At 38.7% G+C, this 21,977-nt stretch overlaps 3 protein-coding genes across 4 annotated transcripts; 1 reads left to right on the forward strand and 2 right to left on the reverse strand.

Moving 5' to 3' along the window:
• Positions 1 to 836: 836 nt before the first annotated feature.
• On the reverse strand, positions 837 to 10,084 carry LOC139629498 (outer dense fiber protein 2-like). 2 transcript variants are annotated; one of them, XM_071492147.1, is made up of 17 exons: positions 9,938 to 10,084; positions 9,439 to 9,613; positions 9,189 to 9,312; positions 8,908 to 9,039; positions 8,684 to 8,758; positions 8,213 to 8,284; positions 7,997 to 8,113; positions 6,733 to 6,918; positions 6,515 to 6,624; positions 6,263 to 6,398; positions 5,911 to 6,021; positions 4,957 to 5,061; positions 4,312 to 4,470; positions 3,802 to 3,902; positions 3,548 to 3,710; positions 2,917 to 3,042; positions 837 to 2,774 (listed from the first exon to the last, which is right to left on the reverse strand). In XM_071492147.1, the coding sequence occupies exons 2-17, from the start codon at positions 9,600 to 9,602 to the stop codon at positions 2,601 to 2,603; spliced, it is 2,055 nt and encodes a 684-aa protein (XP_071348248.1). In that variant the 5' UTR covers positions 9,603 to 9,613; positions 9,938 to 10,084; the 3' UTR covers positions 837 to 2,600. The 2 variants fall into 2 exon arrangements, with proteins under 2 accessions (XP_071348248.1, XP_071348249.1); XM_071492148.1 differs by lacking the exon at positions 4,312 to 4,470 and having other exon boundaries at positions 9,938 to 10,083.
• A 69-nt stretch (positions 10,085 to 10,153) lies between these two features.
• On the forward strand, positions 10,154 to 13,188 carry ift22 (intraflagellar transport 22 homolog (Chlamydomonas)). Its single transcript, XM_071492166.1, has 5 exons — positions 10,154 to 10,435; positions 11,709 to 11,791; positions 12,057 to 12,143; positions 12,265 to 12,467; positions 12,553 to 13,188. Exons 1-5 carry the CDS (start codon positions 10,397 to 10,399, stop codon positions 12,699 to 12,701), a joined length of 561 nt encoding a protein of 186 aa, XP_071348267.1. The 5' UTR covers positions 10,154 to 10,396; the 3' UTR covers positions 12,702 to 13,188.
• Positions 12,958 to 14,061, reverse strand: LOC139629508 (ATP synthase subunit g, mitochondrial-like). The gene is made up of 3 exons (XM_071492168.1): positions 13,933 to 14,061; positions 13,505 to 13,665; positions 12,958 to 13,151 (listed from the first exon to the last, which is right to left on the reverse strand). The coding sequence occupies exons 1-3, from the start codon at positions 13,982 to 13,984 to the stop codon at positions 13,053 to 13,055; spliced, it is 312 nt and encodes a 103-aa protein (XP_071348269.1). The 5' UTR covers positions 13,985 to 14,061; the 3' UTR covers positions 12,958 to 13,052.
• Between the last annotated feature and the right edge of the window lie 7,916 nt (positions 14,062 to 21,977).

Consider the following 21,977-nt stretch of genomic DNA (forward strand, 5'->3'; position numbering starts at 1 on the left):
GAACCACTTCTGAGAGGACCTACATGTCACTGAATAGTTTAGGGAAAGACTAATGTAAACCTCAGAGTGGTTTTCCTGCTGTTGGACAGATGCTGTATGCAAACCACAGAAGTTTCTTTTGTGAAAAAAAAAAAGTTGTAGGTTAGCAGAGAATAATCTAAACTATCCACGCAAATTTATTATGTGCAAAACAGAGGACGATCCCTCGTGAACAGTCCTGAATCTGAAGTTATTTGCTTTGATTTGGATGGATTTTCCTTCGCGTGTTGTCTTTCATAGTGAAAGAGCAAATTCATAGTATTCTGCTCAATCTAATGTTAGTATGACTTTGTCTGACTGCGAACATTTTCCAAGTTTATACAGTGGTTAGCCTGCTGTATGTGACCGTCAGAAAATCATTTTATTACATAAACAGTAAAGCCTCTGTTTTTTGATAATTGGCTCAGCAGAATAGAATTTCTAAAAAAAACAAAAAGACAAATGGGTCATCCAACTTATTTGGGCCTAATAAGCACGTAGGCTCAGGGTGTGTCCATCATGCTGCTGTGTTTTGATACCAACCAAATTGCCAGAAGTCAGATGTAAGCTTATTTTCCAGCAAACAGCAGAGAGAAGCAAATTCCCAAAGTATGATCAACAGAATTACGTAAAGGGGCAAGACCAAAAGACTGAGAACAAGAGCAAAGGAAAAACAGGGGTACTGACGCACGCACAGATGAAATGGTTCCATCCCCTGACGGAGAACACAATAGGGCTTTGTCTTTGAGAACTTGAGAGGAGCACTGCTCACGCGGGAGAAAACGTCCGCTGCAAAAGACACACCACAGCCTCGCAGTGGTTCTGGATTGTAGTTTATTACCATAGATACAGTATGTGACCACAAATCAAGCAGCAACAGGAGAACAAGAACATCCAAGTACAGTACAAGACAAACAGTTCAGTTTTTGGGTGAATCGTGCTGCAGCAGATACCTGCATCCTTCTGTGCCCCAAAGCCTCACTAACACAAAAACATCCATTACAAAAGCATATGAGCAAGCCAGCATCAGAGGTTTGGAAATATCCCAGTGTTGCATGTATCTCAGTAATTATGCCCGCAACCCTAAGGGCATAAGCTTCACAACTGACAGCTAAACAGTCGATTTTCAGCATAATTCATCTCAGTCCAGCTGAGAATCGGGACGTGAACACATTCAATATACATCACACCTTCCTATGACTGCTAAAAAAAAAATACAAAAACATACACAAGCTGGATTTCAGCATCAGACAGGGAAACAAGTATTCGTGTGTGTGTGTGTGTGTTAGGGCTTCAAAATTCCCATCAGATGCATCAGCAGAAGAATTATGATGATTTTAATGGAAGAAAAGCAGGAGCATATTCCTGTTCAAATGAAGCACCATGTTAAACGTGGTTTATTCTACCACAGGTAAACTTGGCTGGAGACATATGCACCGAGGTAACGTTTTGTTTTAAAGCAATAATAGTATTGGTTAACAATTGTTGTCATAATTGGGTGTATGTATGGCTTCAAAGTATGACAAAAAAAAGCCCTCTTTGATCAGGAGCCATTTGCACAAACACAGACATTGTCTTCCACCTGCAATAGACACTGAACATTGTACGTTTCACAGAACTCATGTAGTAGTGACTAAAGTAAGACTGACGATCAAATGCATAACAAACTGCGGGTAAAACACTTCCCTTGACAGAGGAGAAAAGATGGTTAACAAAACAGTTCCACCTAGTGGCACATTACTTTTCTCGAGTTGGAAACCCCCTTTTTTTTTTTTTTTTTTGATATATCATGTAGTCTATGAAATATCAGAAGATTGTAGAAAATGCCCAATACAATTACTGTAAATTACTTCTCTTAAACCACTAACAGTCCAACAGTATCCAGATTAAAGCCATAAAACAACAGCAGTAAATCTCTACATGTGTAAAGCTGGAAACACTGAATGACATAAATGACTTGAACAATTCATCAATATTCAAAATTGTTGGAAATTAATTTCCTGTCAACACAGAAATGCTGATTTTTTTAGGCTATTATAACAGACCAAAGATTTGCCACATTGTTAAATGTTAAATGTGTTAAATAGCTAAATGGAGGTTACCAACTCACAATATATATTGACGTAACAAGTAGGTCTCTGTCACTTAAAAATAGGGTTTGTGGCTGTTTCAGTGACTCCAAGTAAGTAAGTGAGTAATATTTATGAAACAGACAAGTCTCCTTTTCGTAAGGAAACACAGTAGCACCAAGAGTTCACAGTCCCAACTTTGCATACACGTGTGAAAATATTATGTAACGTTACTTATAACATGATAAAAACTGGTATTGAAACTTCTCACAAGAGTAGCAGGTTTCCCTGAGGGAGATGGTAGGTTGCTAATAGTCAGCTAAATGAAGAAGTAGATATCTAAAGATAGCCCAGAGCTAGAGAAAATTAAGCTTTTACTTCCTCTAAAAGTGATATAAATTCTTGCCTCTGTTCTACTTTAAAAAAAAAAAAAAATAGGCCTTATAAATATTACAGCCCACAAAAACAAATAAATAAATACAAAATTTAAAACATCAACAGATGAATCCCTGATCATTTTAGAAAATATGATGATCCAAAAGTCGAAGTTTGTACTCCCTCATCAAACATAGTCTTATAGGAGTTTTTCAGGAAGTCCACATAGTTCTGAATGCTTTGTTTGTGGCTCTCTGATTGGTCCAGGCTGAGCTGCAGGTCCTTTAGACGCACCTCAAACTGTCTCTCTGCCTACAGATTCAGATAGAGACATTGGTTTTCCTCAGACATTACTCAACAACAACATCTTGGTTTGCATCTAGTATGAATTCAGTGCAATCTGATCCATCACAATTTAACTGCTTTATGTGTTATAGAAAACCATGATACTCACAGTCAGTTTACTTTGGCGAAGAAGCCTCAGCTCATTTTCCCTCCTGCTCTTCTCTGCTTCCAGCTCCAGGACTTTGGTCCTAAGGGCCTCTTCTCTGGAGAAAGCCTGGCCTGTTACCTTGTTGACCTGGACAGGTGGAAAACATTTAGACTATCAGACAAAGTGAGCACACATCACTTCCTGCCTTCCTGGAAACACCTACAGTAACAAAGACTGTGAAACCACCAAAAAAAATGTTTCAGGAAATGGAGATAGGCTTGACTGTGCTGTATCAGATCCATCAGTGACAGAGAGCAGCAGAGCAGTTGTGTCTTTATATGATAGGTCATAAGTTGTTACTTTAAAGTTTAAAACTGTAATGAAACAGTAATGTGTTGAGAAACACTAAAATTGGAACATTTGCATTATCGTAGAAGCTCTTCAATACATTTACTTTTGTTGCACCTGCCTGTTTGACAATGCCAAAAAAGTAATATATTTGCATTAAAGGCACCTGTTCAAATGATGGCATTTTGTTGTAACCCGACAGACAAAAGTATACCAACAAATAAGAAAAAAACACTTTTTCTTGATGATTGATGGTGACAGTCAGTTTTTACTCCAACATCACTACACTGTCTCTGAGTTGTACCTGTTGTTTAACGTCTGATAGAGCAGCCTCCAGCTGCCGGCTGAGGGCCTGGCACTCGGTCGAGCGCTGATGCAGCTGCCGGTTACTGTAGCTCAGAGCTTCCTCCTGAGCTGCGAGCCTCCGTACGAGCTCCAGGTTCTCCTGCTGCAGCTTGTCCATTTGCCTACCAACACACCACAGAATACACACATTTAGGAAATCTATACATCATAAGCATTTGACATCTAGAAAACGGACACGAGTGGATGTCTTACTTTTGAAGAGAATTCACTTTCTCTTGTAGTTGTAAGTTGGCCTCATGAATGGACTCTTTCATCTCCACAGATGAGCCCAGCAATTTTGTCTGACTCTCCATCTGTATATGCAAAATGCAACAATAAGAATTGCGATTTTGCTATTACTTGCACTGGTTACAAGGGAATGGGGCAAAAAGGAGGGTTTCACTTCACATGCAACTGGATACAACAACTTTCAAAAATGGACGGTTTTCAAAACACCAATTCAACATCGCTGATGAGGGTGATTGAAAAGGACTCACACAGCACAAGACACTCACAAACTGGTATGTAGGTACAGATGGTTGCAACCCTAAATGTTTCCACTGCAATCAGAGATTCTATCAATCACAAACATCAAAACTCACAGCAGGAGCACAAAACAAGATGCACCGATGGACACATGGGGTTGTACTACTGCCTAGTGGTCAGATGTAGGAAAATGACTAAATTTCATATTCTCTGACCACCACAGCTCACGTTGCACACCTTAACCTGCAGTTGCCTAATGGACTCTGACTTTTCTGAGCACTTCCTCTCTGAGCGCCGCAGGTTCTCCTGGCACTCGAAGAGACTCTGCTTGGCTGCACTCAGTAACTCAGGGTAAGCCATCAGTTCGTCCACACGTGTCTGCAGCTGCTGCCTCACCTGGGCTCCAGAGAGGGGTGGCAGAGGGAGTGGAGTGTTGAGAGTGGACAAAATATTAACCTAAAGGCTCACAGTAAAGCCTGACAGCTCAGAGATGCACATCATCCTTTAAGCGTGCAAAATATACAAAGTTTCCTGAGCTTTGGCGGCTGTTGTTGAATTACTGAAGGACGTTTTGGTAATTTATTCAAACACATGCAGGTGCAGGTGCAACAAATGTTTTGCAGCTGAAAAAGCAAGAGAAGAATCTAACTGCACAGTGACTGGCCATTCAACAGCAGGAGGAACAGTGCTGCGGAGGTGCTCATACTGGAAGAAGTGCAACAGTGCAGTTAGAATTTGTTAAAAAACAGAAAGAAATGAGTCGCCTTAAATATTACATGTTGTCAAATGTACCAACTGGTAGGCAGTAAGATTTGTGCACATTAAAAAAAGTTCTAAACTTTCATAACATATAGGGAAAACTCTGGGGAGGCAGGGGGTTACCTTCTCAGTTGCTGTGTCTTTCCCATCACACATTTCCTCCGTCTCTCTTATAATATTTGCATATTTTATCCTCAGATCTTCTATCTCAGCCTGAAGTTCTGCGATCTAGAAAAATAAATAAATAAATAAATAAATAAATAATATATATATATTATATATATATATATATATATATATATATATATATATATATATATATATATATATATATATATATATATATATATATATATATATATATATATATATATATATACACAGAACACTATGATCAAACCTGCTGTGTCCTTCCCCACAGCTGAAAACCGCGAACTAGCACTGTTGCTGAATTATTCATTCAGAAATCTTAATCAACCACAGTCAGTGTAAATAAAACGCTGGTTTAGAATAAGTTGATATAATCACTATGATCATGCTCCTCTTTGTAAAGCACTTTTTTACTGTTTTCTAACTGCCTCAGGATAAAGAACTTACACCACAGAGGATCAAGTAGAAATAAAACACAGTGTTAGGGAAAGCACAGAATACATAATTTATGGCATAAGAACAGAGGATTAAATGATTAGTTGTCTGGAAAGAAGTACAACAGTTTGTGGTCTTAAAACTTGGCCTTATGTCCAATGCTTTCATCTGGTGGTGAGTTTTAGAAATTTACTCGGAGACAGCATCTGTGATTCACAAACACCTAAAAACACTCCACATTTTATTTTAAGGCATAATTTGCAGTCATTAATACGCCATCTTTTAAGCAGTGCAAAGTTATCTCTTTATCAATATTTATTATCTGTATGTGTGTTTTTATTAACCTAATGTTAATTGTAAGCCTTTGTTCATTCCAGAGCCTATTTTCTTTCAGGTTAGTTGACAAAAATAAAGAAAAGAAAAAAGTAAAATATTGTAAAAAAATAAATAAATAAAGAAAGAAAAATATTAAATTAACTAGCAAATATTCACCTGATGTTGACTCTGCTCGGCTTGATGTTTCCTCTCCTGAGACATGACCTTCTCCTCTATCAGAGCAGACTCACAATCAGCCAGCTGCTGCTCCAACTGAGCAACAGAAGCCTGTAATTACACAAACAACAAAATCATTTTAGTGATATGCAAAAAAAGTTCTGAGAGACAGAGAATACTTTTTCCAAGAATTTAAATCAAAATTAAACATTGACAGCTGTTCATCTGTCATCTCATGATTGACCATAAATCTCACACCAAATGGCTGTATGAATAATTATAGACAACATGTTTATCCACCAAGTGTTTTTATGCCCTTTTCTACATGTGCAAGCTGTTTAGTAACGCGCACCTTGAGTGCTGCATTATTGACGCTGAGGTCTCCGTTTTCAGCGCTGAGTTTTTCAACACGCTGCATCACAGTTTCATTGGCCGTAGTTAGCTCACACTTCTCCTTCTGCAGCCTCGCTGTCAAGTCTGCGATTTGACTTTAATGGAGATGCACATTGAAAATGTATCAGTGAAAACTGTAAGTTGGCACATGTGTAATGATTTCCACTGCATACTAGAAAGGTGTGGCGTGTTAAACAGAGAAAAGACCGACCTTTTCAGTAACTCTACATGAGCATCGAGCTTGTCTCTCTCATCTGTAATCTGCTCCTTCTGCCGTCTCCTGGCATCTCTTTCTGAACGGGCGCTGGCCAGCTGAGCATCCTTTAGTCCAACCAAGGAAAAGAAAGACAAAGCCAGATACAGAACAATGTGACTGTGGATAGAAAAGAGAATATTTTCAAAACCAAAATAGCTATTTTGACTTCATACCTTTTCCTTCAGCTGTGCGTAACATTTCTCAATAGCAGCTTCAAATCTCTCAGCTCTTAGTTTCTGCGCTCGGGTGGCTTTCTTGAGAGATTCTTGGTCCTGTGCTGCCTTCTCAGTCAAAGAGGCGATGGAGCCTCTCAGATCATCAATCTCCATCTTCTGTTCGGTCAGGGTTCTCTCCAGAGTCTAGAAGACACCAAGAACCCACAAGGGCATGTTTGTAATATTACACATTTTATTTAAATCACCCGTATTTTACACTTTTCTGGTGTCTTATTTGAAATTTGGATATCCATAACAAGATATGTTTGTGGTTTGAAGCACAAAAAAAAAAAAAAAAATTCAATGTAGTTTATGAACCTCTCTCAGGCCTCTGTCTATAAACATGTCAATGAGCCAGAAGCTCTCTTCTGATTGGCTGACTGTTTCCTGAGGGATTGAGTAAAAATAAAGGAGATTACAAATAAACACTCAGGGAAACCAAATCCTGCAAGGTTGAAAGGTGGGTCTGCGTGGGCTGGGCTTGGGGCATGGCTCAGAGTGGTGACTGCTATGTTGTGACATCACAAAGTTACGGAGGTCCTGATGGCTTGTTTTATGACAGAGTTTTTGAATATGGGCTGTGTGCATTTCTCTGGGGACTGAGCACTTTGATAATTTCACATTATCAATATAGCACCAAGACTTGTTTTATTATGAAAAAAGGAATAAAAATCTCAATTTATACAATACAGGACCTGTAGGTGTTTATCTAGAGCAAATAAGTTTGCCCTTGGGTGATTTTTTTTTCCAATTTAAGAAACTGATTAAAGTGGAGTTTGCTTTGTTACTGTTCACATGTGTGGAACCGTGACCCACCGTCATATAGGCTGGTGTAATTTTCTCCCACTTTATTTTGTAGGCAAAATCACTAAAGAGGATGGGATTCTGTGGGTAACTGTTGCTGCCATAATGAGATTTATTTTAACACCAGGTGCTGTCCACTGACTACTGTGCAGCCAGTGGCGTGATGCCTGACTGTTTGTGACATTAACTCTCAACATGGATAAAAGTATAACAAGCATTCTTCAGGGATGGTAGATTCTCTATTTGAACATTTTAACTAAATGTGGGACTGTTCGTCAAATACTGTAAGATTGGAAAAAAAAAAAAAATCTGATTATTAAAATAATCTGATATTGCAATAACAATATTATTGCAGTTTGGGCTACATGGACCACCAGTTGCCAACCACTGGTCTAGAGTAACATTGGTTGATATATACCCGTAGCTGTGCAGTCAGACGATTGTTTTCAGCTTCCTTGTTGTGCAGCTGTCCCTGCAAGTGAGCACGAGTTGCCTCCACTGACTTGGTGATGTGAACTGCTGTTTTTATGTTCCCCTGTGAAGACCAACGACCAACACGGACAGATGCTTTTAAATGCAATGATTTTGTTAGTCTGCAGGAACATCCATATTTTCCATATTCCTCTATATTTACCTGCTCTTCCTTCCGCAGATCCATCAGCTCCTCAACTCTTCTTTCTGTGTCGCTCAAATTCTTTTTTAAATGCTTGAGAAAAATGACATGCAATGACAAATGCATGATTAGAAAATGGTATTTGCACAATTTTGTAGTTCTAATGCAATAAAAATGTTCTTTCTAAGAGTGCATTCAATCTCATTCAGTAGATGCCTATATCTCATGTCTTTCAGTTATCACATCAATTTAGTACCAATGTGGCTGTGTTGGTAACCCAGCCCTTGACATTAATTTGACCAGATCTTACTGCCTCAACCATCCATACCACTACACAGAATAAGCTATTAACCTCACATAAGTAGATTAACCCTTTTCACAGACTAAATCTTCCACCAGGTTGCTACAACTTAAGCACAAAGCTTAATTCGCCTACATGCAAATTAAGTTCCTTTTCTTTCGAGCATTTCCTAAATGTAATGAAACACTCACTTCATTTTCACTTTCAGCCTGTGTGATCTTCTTCAGTAAGATGTCAATCTGTTGGTCGGCATCAGTTTGATTGGCCTGCATAGAAAGACGTGAGTTATTGAGAATAAGAAAAACAAACACATTTTTGCACACCTTTTATTTGCTGTTATTAACTTAAAGTAAATACAGTACTACTCTACTCACTATCCTGAGAAGCATTTAATGTAGAGGATATTGTAACCAACCTCGGTTTCCTGGAGCCGCTTCAGTTTCTGCCGAACAGACTTATTTATTCGTTTAAAATCCTCCAACTTCTCCAGCAAAAGTCCTCTCTGCCTTGTAATTCGGCGTTTATCTATGGCAGATTGTCTCGAATCCTTAATTGACAGAGAAATAGAAACAGAAGTTACACTACTGGGTCCTGCATGTTAAACTTATGTTTGTTGTGGGTCAACTATTCTGGTTTCCCACATGAAAGGCCCATGTTTGAACCCATTTGATGTATGCAAAGTTGCAACAAACATACAGCAAATTCTTCTTCCATTGCATCTTTAAAAGACACAAGCTGTATGGCTGCAGAGTTGGCGGCTGCTTCTGCATCCATCAATATTTTCAGAAAAGGGCTCTTTCCTCCGGCAAAGTCTCCATGGCTAAATGAAAAACAGCAAGACAAGAAAATGCTTTAAAATCACTTCGGCTGTGGCAGCTGGTGAGTGGATGTTCAGCCCCACAGATAGGGCTGTGTGTTCAAATGTCCATGCATTATAGGGCCTCACCAACTGATGTCAGCCTCTGGGGTTCTTGTCTGGAGGCTGCTCCGTGCCCTGCTCCTTCTCCCCAGCTCATGAGAGCTGTCTAGATCACCACAGCTCAGAGTGAGGTCCTCCCTGGTGGAGCTGAAACCAAGGGAGGGACTTTGGACTTCAAACTCTGGAGACATACCTGTTACTACTGACAAAACAACAAACGCAATAAATTAGTTTTAACACGCAGAGGAGTTCATACTAAATGACTTAAAACTAGCTTCGTTAGTCTTCATAGTCCAGTTCTTTATTATGAAGACAGTGAGACTTGTTGTCAAGCTAACTAAGCTTACTCCATAGCGACAGACGGGACCAGGTTAAGTGGCTACAAAGCTTTACGCCTCATTACAGACAGCAACCAGTCCACCAAACAAACCCACTGACATCTACAATATGGTTATTGGAGGTAAAATCCAGTAATCTCTCATAAAACAATGCCACTGGAAACGTAAATAGACTACTATTTACTTACGCTTTCTTCTTGTGTCGGTTGTGAACGACGCTGCTACAAACTGAGAAGCCCCTCTTAAATTGTCGAACCTGATTGGTTAGCTCCGATACAACGTAAAGACGGCGATTTAGTCGCTTGCTACTGATTGGTTACCAAGGGGCAAAGTAGGCGGGACTAAGTTTGATTTAAGTTACGAACAGCCAATGAAAAAAGAAAACAAAGAGACTGGTTGAAACCATAGAAACGAAAAGGAAGTTTACTGCCACGGTATCTCTGGCAGACCATGATCGATGGTTGTTAACATTTTTTATATTTCATTGCATGAAAACACAAAGCCCAGAGTAGCATTGTTTAGATATACATTCAGCCAAGACTGAATGAGTGTTATTTAATGTGTTTTGGTGGCATAGCTCGGCAGTTCCAGAGCTTCTTCAGTTAAAGTTAGCTGGGCAGCTAATGCTTGGCTTCTGTTGAGTGGAAATGTTCAAAGCAAAAATACTCTTTATTGGTCCCAGCGAGGTAAGTAAATACCTTTATAACTCTGCAAGCGCACTCTGTTCTCACTCTCAGATGTAGGTAACGAGATAATAGTTTTTACAGTGAAAGCGTAAGACAGCTTTTATGTGTTTAGCACGTTAGCCAATAGCTCCCACCATGCTCAACACTCAGTATACAACACTCCAAAACTGATGTTTTGTTGTAGTAAAAACACGAAAAGTATATGTAAAAGTAACTAGCTGTGTGTTTATATTAACTAAGAAGCAGGTTAAAGTAGAAGTGGTGGAACGTAACTAAGCATATTTCTTAGTTACACTTAGTGTTAAGGCACTTGTACAGTACTTACTTAAATATTTCCAAGTTATACTTCTTTATACTTCTTATTCACTCAATTTAAGATGGAAATATTCTATATAAATATACTCTATGCTACTATATTTATAATATACAGCATATGATAATATGAATAACATTTATCTTACAGTTTTTATTAGTTACTTTGCAGGTTGATATAAAACATATGATAAGCTTATGACACACAGATTAAATGACCGAACATTATATAAAACAGTTTGAATGAACTCCACCTTGAGCACCTACAACATTAAAATTCTGCTTTCAAATTAAGGCTTCAGTAAAAAAAAAAGATTTACCATTACACTGATAGACGCAAGTCTGCCTGCATTTTGAGTAATATTACATTTGACACTTCAAGTACATTTTGGTAAGAGTACTTGCATACTTTTTCGTGAGGTAAACTCTGTGTGTGTGTGTGTGTGTGTGTTGCATTGCTATAAGATGTTCAGCAGTCTGACAATCAACTGATAACTTCAGTAAAAGTAGTGAGAGACCTTTTTTCACAGCACACATTTTGACTTGTTGCAAAAAAGCACAGATGTAACTTTTAATTTAACTATTAATTACACCTGTGTGTGTCCTTCTGCTATGAAGTCTACACCACAATGTCACACTACAGCAAAAAAAATATATTATTGTGAGTTAAAGTATTGTTTGTAAAATCTTCATGGACAAATAACAACACATTTAAATCTGTAAACCTACTGGAGTAAACTATAGTAGTTCCCTCTGAAATATTGTGGAGTTAAGTTAAAGTATAAAGTTAAAAAAAAAAAAGTACCTGGAATTTGTAGTACAGTACTTGAATTAATATTTCTTTTACTTTTATTATTATTATTATATATTTTATATTTCTATGACTTTTCAACTCCGTCATGGGGGTAAAGTGTTCTTTAAAGTGTAATGTGACTGTTGTAATTGCCTGTCTGCCTTTCAGAGTGGGAAAACAGTTCTTGCAAATTTTCTGTCTGATACAACGGAAAATGTGGGAGGTGAATACAGTCCTACTCAGGGAGTCAGGTACACTGTGTCAACATTACTGCTATACACCTGATACAGTTTAACTGTATACAGCAGTTAAAAGATGGAAATAACATTATCTAACTGAGTTCCTGTAGCGCTGGTTTCAAATTTTGTGTAAAATCAATCACTTGTATGATTAGATTATTAGCTCTAACCTGTCTAGATGAGCTTGAAATACTGTATAACAATATCAAAATATCTTGAGAGGTATGACTTACTCATGTCACACAAAACATATGCATTTGTTTCCATTTGTTTCAAGGATACTGGAATTTGAATCGCAACCTGAAGGCAGTGGTGACAACAAGACATGTGAGGTTGAACTTTGGGACTGTTCAGGAGATTTCAAGTCAGTTAAATATCATTTATATATTTTCACTTAACAAAGACTAAGATTTTACCTTGACCAATCTTGTGATTTTTAAGAAAAGTTCTATCACTTCACCTTTTTCCTCATTCTCCTCATCCAGATTTGAATCATGCTGGCCTGCGCTCATGAAGGACTCCAGCGGTATGGTGATCATTTTTAATCCAGATGTTCCAAGCCACCTCAAAGAAATAGAGACGTGGTACTCGATGTTCATCTCCTCTCAGGGGTTGCAAGACAATCAGTGCTTACTCATAGCTCACCACAAGCCTGGCAGCGGAGTGGAAGATGGACGCCTGCCCTTAGGTAATCCCACTGCAGGCCTCCCACAGCTGGTGTATGAGTTAATATAACTATTTCTCAGCTAACATGTTAATTCTTTTTGTTGCAGCCTCACATCTGAGCAGACTGCCACTTATTCACTCCAACCTGGAGGAGGAACCGGAGGATGTGAGACAAGCTTTCTGCAGATACTTGGGAACTGTTGTAAATACGATGTCAGAGAGTCGGGAACGTGAGGAGATGTCGATCATTACATAGCAGCAAAATTGATCAAATATGCAGCTTAATGCAGAAAGATTGAGAAAGATTGTGTTGGTGTCTACAATCTACATTAATGATACATCTTGACTGTGATTCAGCTGTGCATGAAATCTTCTAAACCCACTTTCAAACTTTAATATTTTCCTATAGTTTTATGTTCTTGTTTGTTTTTTCTGTTTCTTCTTTTTTCTTTTGTGAATAAAATAAATGTTACTCCCTCAGGAAATTCATACTCAAGAGATACAAAACATACTTCTGAATATAGACATCTGTTTATTTGACAATTTGGTGCAGGTTGTTGAGAATGTGACAATTAGATGTGCAGAGGGAGAAAGAATAGTTCAATATTTAGACGTCATATCCAATAATGCCTCCTTTGCCAATGCATTCTCCAATGTAGAACCACATCAGTACCTCTGTGGTCACGAGACCATTCCTTAAGGCATCCTAAAAAAGAAATAAAAAACAGTTTTGGTCAAGAAAATGTATTAGTGCAATTAATAATCAATATTTTAAATGTATTAATTTTCTCTTGCTGGATTGAATGATTAATCAACTAATGCCGTCAGCTGTAATTGACTTCAAATAAGTTGCTGGGCTTCAACACCTCCATGTTTCATAACAGGCCAAACAGGTGAGAACATGTTATAGATAATATCTGCCCCTACTTCAAGCTTGTTTACATTTTGCAGAATTAAGACAATAAAAAAAAGTTAATTCACCTATTGTTGACTATGCAACACAGGATTCAAAAACTCCTCAATGAAAGTCTAGCAGTTGTCAAACTTGTAAGGACTCACCTTCACTGTGGTTTGTCCCAGGCGTCCTGACTGGAAGCTCTTGATGAGGCCTGAAGCGGCTTCTATGGCTTTGGGGATCTCAGCTGGAGACGGTGGGACGAGCTCCACCCGGGCATAGTGCCAGAAGGTCGCCAGTCTGGGTTTGGAGTATGTGACAGCGGCTGCAGGTGAGACAAGCACAAGTTGTCTTAGGAAATACGTTCGCCTCTCTTCAAGGGTAATCTTACAAAAGAGATGACAACTTTCTAAAGAAAACCTGCTGCAGTTGTTGATTGGTGTATTGACACATGTGGTTGTCATATCAGAGGTCACACTGAAGTTGTGCCGCTGCTAATAAGCTCCAACAACGTGACCCAGCCGATGTTGTAAACTTTACCCCCACAACTCAAACTGTAAGCGGTCAAAAGAAAAACAGCGTATAAACTTACCGCCGACTAAAGTCGGTACTTTCGCAACGAGTTTCTGTACTGCCTGAGCCATTGTGAAGAATAGCCAGGGTACCAGAAAAAAAGGAACGAAGAAGAAAAGTGGCGTGTGAAAGTTTCCGGGTTGCTGATTCCAAAATAAAAGGTGTTTAAAAATGCGAGGACGCTATTGTGTTTTCAAAATAAAAGGGCCAAAAAGCAAGGATTGGTTTAAAATAAAAGATAAAATCCGTGTCCTGTATGAGACACATAATTGATTTGGGCCAATTTCTGTAGAGTATGTGTATCCATTCAAAATCAGAAAGACAAATGGACAAATATGTCCATTCATAAAGCATAATTATTAAATAGGCAAAGCAAGGCAATTTTATTTGGAGAAATGAATGACATTTAAAAACACAATAAACACAATGTCAAACTTCATCAGTAAAGTGACTTAATTATTCTTTCTATGACTTAACAATTCTGATTTCAAACAAATAAAAGGATTTTGATTTCAGTTGTGTGTTAGTTACCAGTGTTGAGCACCTGGTTGGAATTCAATGCCACAGATAAAGATCTCCACAGTTTGCACCGTTTCCCTTCAACCATTGTTTCTGATGTACAAGGAAACTGATAATTGGAGCACATTAGTCCATGGAGTAATTTTCCAGCCCTATACAGCTGTGATGATGACATCCAATGATACAAAGATCGAAAAAAAAAAAAAAGAAGGCGAAGATCCGGCCTCATAAAATGGGGTTTTATATGATCTGTATTTGGGTGTGTGTGTTTGTGTGAAAGGGTGAGAACAAGAGTACAAGCCAAAGACAATGCATGCTTAATTTTGTATGCGTGAAATGTGTTCATGTAGTTTGGGGGTATAACATGGATGACTAAATCATTACTCACTCTCCTCTGACTCATCCTGCAGCCCACATAAAAATGGCACAGTGACAATGTACTCACAAGAATACAGGTTAGACCTGCATTTCTCAGCTAAACACCCACATACTGGTGTCTTCTGACTGAGGAAAAGCTTTAAAGATAACACTAATTCTGTTAATTATATCTGTGAAATATCTTACATGCGTGAGAAGACTAACACTCCAATTAATGCCCCCTAGTTTTACATTCATGTGGCAAAATTGGATCTAAACAGTTTACATCCAATTTGGTAAACGGTTACAGGTAGCTGTGAGTGTTAGGTCGTAGTTTGAGAAGTTCTATAAGTGTGTGTAAGTAATTTTAGAATTTCCTGTTGTGTTCTCAACATTTTACAAATCCCTGCAGTACAAAGCAGCAATAGGATTAGATTTTCAAAGAATAAATCACTAGAGGGAGCTCTGTAATAGTTTACAATACCAGTGGAGTTAGAGAGAGATCAAGAGCAAGAAACTCTGCATAAAACTCAAAGAGTACACTGAACTACTGCATTTTAGTATTTAAGATGCAAAACTCTTCTGTAGTCCCTTCCTCCTGTGTAATTATTGTGTAGTTTTTTAATGTATTTGTATGGCAGATGGTTGTGGGTGTTTTTTGTTTTTTTTTTTTTTGTTGTTTTTTAAAAAAAATTTTTTTCTTATATTCTCATGTCACTTCATGTGCGGTGTATGAACAATAATATAAAACACACTGAATTTACCTGTAATGGAACATGCCATATAAATACATTTCCCTTGTCTTTTATTGCTTCCTGGGGGAGTTCTTCAACTCCCTAAGCCTGTACAGCCTTTAATGGTTTCATTATTACAAACTCATGTAGCACATTTAACCATTGTAAGAACCCACGGGGACTTTATTTTGAACTCTGCTCAAATTGCCACGGTTTCCAAAAATACCAAATATGTCAGCCTGAATTACGAGGAAATGTCTTTAGAAGAAAAAGGGCATCAAACAGCATTAGAATTTTCCACTTCAACGTCACCTTAGATTTCATTCAGAGCGAGAGTGATGGACATTTAAAGTATTTTGTGTACAAGCAGAGGGCTAACACATACAGTAATGATGTCGGACAGTGTGGAAGCATTTTTAACTTTGAGGATATCTGAGTAACTTTAGGAGGAATATTAAGATCACGGTCACTGATTTACTGTAATGCACTACACAAATTACACACTGCACTCAGTAAGGGAATAATTTGACAATTTAAAAAATTGCTTACTGCTTTTCTTGCCAAGATTGATATCACTCTGATGTCTGAATGCTAAATATGAAGCCAGAGCCTCAGATGGTTAGCCTAGCTTAGCATAAAGACTGGAACCAATGGGAAATAGTGAGTCTGGCTTGGTCTAAGAGGAAAAACTGTGTTCCTGCACATAATCTTATGTAAAACCATAACTTGTAGTGTTTACATTTTCCTATGAGATATAGCTAAAATGTTAACTGGTGAGCTTCAGAGGTGCTGCAAAGTGGGTTTTATTTACCTTTGGACAGAGTCAAGCTAGCTGTTTCCCCCTGTTACCAGCAAAGCTGGTTAAGTCCTGCTCCTGTAATGCATGAATCAATATTCTCATCAAACTCTTGGCATGAAAGCAAATTTTTGCCCAAGATGTCAAACCATTTCTTTAAGGTAAGATCAGGATACAGGGGAAGACAAAACAGAAAAGAGCAGTGAAATTGTAGAAGCTGGCCTTGTAGCAGCTGACACTTTTACTGTCACACATAATGCATTATGAGAATGAACTTTATTTCTTTTAACCTATTTTAAGGAGTGTAAAAGTCAGACTTTGTGCCTTTCAGTGACCCTGCAGCACAACGCTCCTTAAAGAGTTATGTGTCAGTTCCACACAGTGAGACAGAAGGACTGTGTGAGTCATAGAAACAGACTGAAACGGACAGAAATATACATAGATAGATGGGACGACAAAAGCAGACAGGAAAGGACTGAGTAAATCTTGCCTTTCATGGTCTAAACGGCTAGAAAATGCAGATGAGATTAAAACAAATTACATCACTACCTCAGCCTTGGCAATCAACATAAACACACACATTTGGTGATACAGCAGCCGTACAGGCCAGTGATCAGTCTTATCCCGGCGGGGGATGAAGACAGAAAAGGACATCATTCAGTTCTCTGTATTGACCTGTGGGGAAGTGTCAAGTGAACTGCCAAGTCTGAGATGATGAAGTCATTTGTTTGAATCTTACATGTAGCTATTTCAGAATTTGAGACAGCAAACAGATTATTTCATTGCATGACTCCCCTCTCTAATAATTATCTTTATCCTAATCGGTCTTTTTCTCTGTTTTCATTCTCTCTGGCCCTGTTCAGATGTAGTATCTGTATCCACTTATCCAGAATGGGTGTAGGTAGTTTAAAGGAAACAAACTGCAGTTCACATTTATATAAAAATCAATTTCAAATGAGCTGTTATATTTTGCTTAACTGGCTGCAGATTTTATTTGTGGGAATCTGTGCTTATACAGCTTGAGAAGAGGATTATTGTGTGTATTTGCAAATCGGATAAAGCTGTAAAACAGAAAGAGATAGTGGATGATACAGTATCTCAGTCAGGTAAGCTGTGTTTGGCACACGTATCACAAAATTCCCTCAGCAGTTCTTCAATGCAGATGTGAACACATTTCACTGTATATCACAAATTTGGGGACACATTAGAAATGAGGTTGAATGTGCTTCAGACCATCGATACATGTGGCCTGATGTTCAGATCCCGCTGTGGCCTGGGTCACCAGTCCATTTGTGATCCACTTAACCAGCACAGATTTTAATGCCAAACGTGAGCAGGTTCCCCGGCCATCACTTTGTATCCCTGAGGAGAATAGTTTGTAGGTAAATGTCAAGAGTGAATCCGTGTGTCTGTGTCTGCTCGACTGACACAGATTGCTTGAATCAATATTTTTCTAGGATATATAAGACACTTTATTTCCTAGAGACATACAATGAAATTATTTTTGGTAATTCTCAGCGACCAGCAGTAATGGATATAGATAAATGAATGAATGAATCAATAAATAAATAAATGAATAATACCATAAAAAGGCTATGGCAACATGTGCCACAGGGGTTGCTCATAGTGACAAACCCACAAACAGTTAACACCATTTCTCTGTGTTTTCTTTTTTTTTTTCATCTTTAAGCTCATTATTTTGCTTTTAATGTCCTGAAATGGCACAGCAGGCAAGTGTTTTAAATGAATAATCTGCCCAGCACCAAATGCCAGATGATTATAGCATGAACATAGTGGAGCATTTAGGAGCTAAAAAGACAGATATTTCTGTCAGGGGTTGGTGGAGACCAAAACAGAGCTCAAAGGAGAGTAAATTTTGGATGTAAATTGATCAGGAAGGCAGAAACATGACTCTAAATAAATGGTAATTCTGCTCTGTATGTAAATAAACAACACATTTACCATATCAACATTGAGATGGTATTGAACAAGGACTACAGTATGCTAAGTATAAGTATAGGCGTTCATATAGTACATCCTGTCACTTTGCTCAGTGAATGAAGTTTCTCAGTTTTATATATTTCCTATACTTTAAACTGTATATTTTATATTTGTTGTCTATGCTATTAACACCTTTTGGACACTGTCTATTGCATATATTAAATTTAGGATTTGTTCCATTTTTAATAGAGTCAGACAAAAGATCCTCACACTGTGGTGACATGAGGGTTGTGTGAGGTGCTTATTTACAGGCATTGTATTATCCGGAGTAGATCAGGATCAGCATGTTCCCTGTTTAGAGAAGCAGCCAGGGGCACCGGCACAGAAGCTGCGTGAAGCACAGTGGGCATCGGCCCATCTGTAAAAATGTGTTTTAGCCACTTTTAAGAAATGCCCACAGAAAAAAACAAAATCAGTGTATGCTTTATTTGGGATATTTTCCCCCCTTTATCTTGCTGTCAAACAGCCCTTTCCTTTGGAACTACAGTTTTTCAACCATTGAATTACTGTAGGTAAAGGCTATGTTTTACAGTACATATCTGTTCTTCTTTTTTGTAGTCATGTATTTCTATTTTAAAATAGTGTCCTTCTTATCAACATTCATGAAGACATCTAAGATACTGTACCTGAGATTGCACTCACACTAAGGCAGCCACTCTTCTTCTCACCTAAGCACCTAAAAGCTGCTCTCTTTGTGAGAGATGTACTCAGACTTCAGGTTCACACTGAGCTGAAAACAATGGTGATATTGTGCGATGATGACACAAACACAGCACCAACCACAAACAGCAAATATTCCTCTATAATGTCAGCCAGACATTCTCCAAACCTAACCTAAACATAAATCAAACTTGTCAGTGAAGAATACAAAGAGAACAGAGGACACAGTGAATTGTTGTTAGAGTCTTAGCACTGTAAAGGGGCCAATTAGAGCAAGACTCCCACCATCTTGTTCAGCAGCAGAAATGGGCCCATTATGTCAGACCACAGAGGTAATAAGAGTTATGAACCTCACAGCATATGCCTTCATTAACAGATTGATCTTTGTTCTGACCCTCACTTTAGTCAGAGGCTCCAGGTGAGACAAGCAGCTGATACACAGCCTCTCAACAGGGCGGCTGGCCTCATTCTCTGTTACATGATGAGGAGTTCAACAGTTTTAAGCCCTTACTCCTTCATAATTAAGACAGCCAGGTGATGTGGGGGTTGAGTTAGGATTATATTACATCCCCGGCGGTTAAGAGATCCTGGTACAGGCACTGAGGGGACTGATGTCACTGTCTTTGCAGCTAGCAAGTAGGTTGGAGGAGGCATGTGATTTATTTCCACCACAGCTGATGCTAAAAGGTAAAAAAACAAGCATCAGAGTTCCCCTCAAAATCTCTGGCCGCATTGGGAAAGGGCACAGGGAAGTTCAAACGATGTCAAGTTCAGCTGTGCACTCTCGCAAAAAAGACATACTGCCGGAAGCTTGGTTACATCATACTGATCGCAATTCAACAACCAGTGCTTCAACAGACAGGACGAAGCTGAGGCAGGATCTGGAAAGATGAGATCCGAAGCACATGGTAATAGTAGACACGAAACATGTCTTCATCAGTTTAGATGTTTCACTTGCCTGGACACTGCCAATAGCTGTCTCTCCTAGGTTCATGACATTGCTTACTTCTATCCAGTGCCATATTGCTAAAGCCCCTATAATTATATAAAATATCATAGACACAGAATGTTTTTTTGGAAACATTATAGAACAATTACACAACGAACAATGGATTAATTTCTCAAAACAAAGATGAATTAATTCATTTCAAATAGCATTCTCCGTGTAAAAGTTTGTTTCCAATGTCCCCTCCCCAAGGAATAAGGAAATTGTTTCAATCCCCCAGAATTTTGCAGATGTAGTTGGTGAACTACTGTAGCTGTCTGTGGCCAGCCGGAAATATGCTATCGCCAATCAGCCACATTAGCTCTTCGAACAAGCTGGCAAGCTAGTTAGCTCAGTTGCTAAAGGGACTGAACAGTTTGCTCAAGAGACATATTTGACATATAACCGTAAAATCCAGCAAGGCAACTGTTTGCAAAAATATTCCTCTTTTGTGGGGCAACTGATAGCAGATGATACCTTCCTCCATTTGGATCTTTAGCTCTCCCTTCCCTCAGTGGTTTGCACTTTCCAGAGGGTATGCTGTTGGTCAATGCTGTGAATTCACAAAGTTTGCAAAAGTAAATTTACGTGAGCACAAATTGAGCACATTTGCTGCTCGCTGTGAGTTCATTGAAATGATTCTGGCATAATTTAAGCATTTTAAATACAAGTGTGACTGCAGAAGAGCAGTTTACTGAGGTGAATAAGTGCTTCTTTAATAATGTGGGATATTTCCCAGAATGTGGATTTAGGTGCTGTTTCACTACAATTAAATGGAATAAAGTGTGGAAGCTGAAGACAACTCACTGTTACACACACACATGCTACAGATCGACCAACACCCTCTCAAACACTTATTGGAAAAATACTTCGAAGATAAGAAATATTTTATCAGACCATTTGTAGAGACAGTCTCTCTGAGATATTATCTCCCTAAAACATTTTCCGGACAACTTTAAGACTACACACTTGTGATGCTTGTGTTCTCTAGGGGGGGCGTCAAAACCCCCACCAACTGTGGCCCCCTCTTGGCTTTGATTTTTTCTGTTCTTGTTCAAAATAAATTAATTGTGTGTGTGTGTGTGTGTGTGTGTTGAAATACAACCAATGAACGTAGAGTTACCTTATTTGGATTGTTTTTTTGGCTGTGTCTGAATCACGTGACTGCGGGAAATTAGTGCCAAAGCCGACTGGCTGGTTTTGCCAGGAAAAGGCTTCATAAAACATCATGAAAAACAAACGTTGGAGCGCTGGATCAACGAGAAAGGCAAAAAAAGAAAGGGATATCAGCGATAGGGAAGGGATATTATACAATGAGTAGTTGACATTAGCTTTGGAAAACGTTTGGCTATTGTATCATTATATCTCTATACCAGGATGTGTTATAGGAGGGAAATCCTGGAGACCGGTTACATATATTATATAGTTCTACCTATGCAGAGCAGTATAAATCGATCAGTGTATGTGTGTGTGTGTGTTTGTGTGTGTGTGGCGGGACAATCTGAATCGTAGAATTGTATTGGTATTGGTAGGGCAGTATGTGCTCTGGTATGCCATTCAGCTACACACTGTAGGCTCATAAGTTGATATTGTTGCTGCTGCCACAGACAAGTATTGTTGCAATCATGTGGTGTAAATCCTGCATGATGGAATATATCTGCAGGTGCTGATATTGTCCTTCAGGTTGGGATCAGAGGCCGTCAGTGTAAGTCCTCTGTGGTGTTTCCAACAGATAGTAGCCTCTGCTGTGAGTTTATCATTTAAAACCTGGATTGTATGTGTGTGGAGAGCAATTCATAAACTGGGCCTCCACGCTTTCTCTATGCACTTGGGAGTGGCTGTAAGTATTTCCTCAGACAGCTGGCTTTTCTCAGACAGCCTTTTTGAGCTTGTCATCACACTGTGACACTGGTATGTTTTGGCTGCTTCACAGATGATTAATTATCACTGACAGGAGACTCTTCTATTCATTTTCACTTGCTAAACATTTTTTTCCCCATGGCTGGTAACAC

Source organism: Trachinotus anak, unplaced genomic scaffold (genome assembly GCF_046630095.1).
Source record: "Trachinotus anak isolate AG129_WGS33_773 ecotype Australia unplaced genomic scaffold, CSIRO_AGI_Tana_v1 ptg000012l, whole genome shotgun sequence".
In the NCBI taxonomy this organism is placed as follows: Eukaryota; Metazoa; Chordata; class Actinopteri; order Carangiformes; family Carangidae; genus Trachinotus; species Trachinotus anak.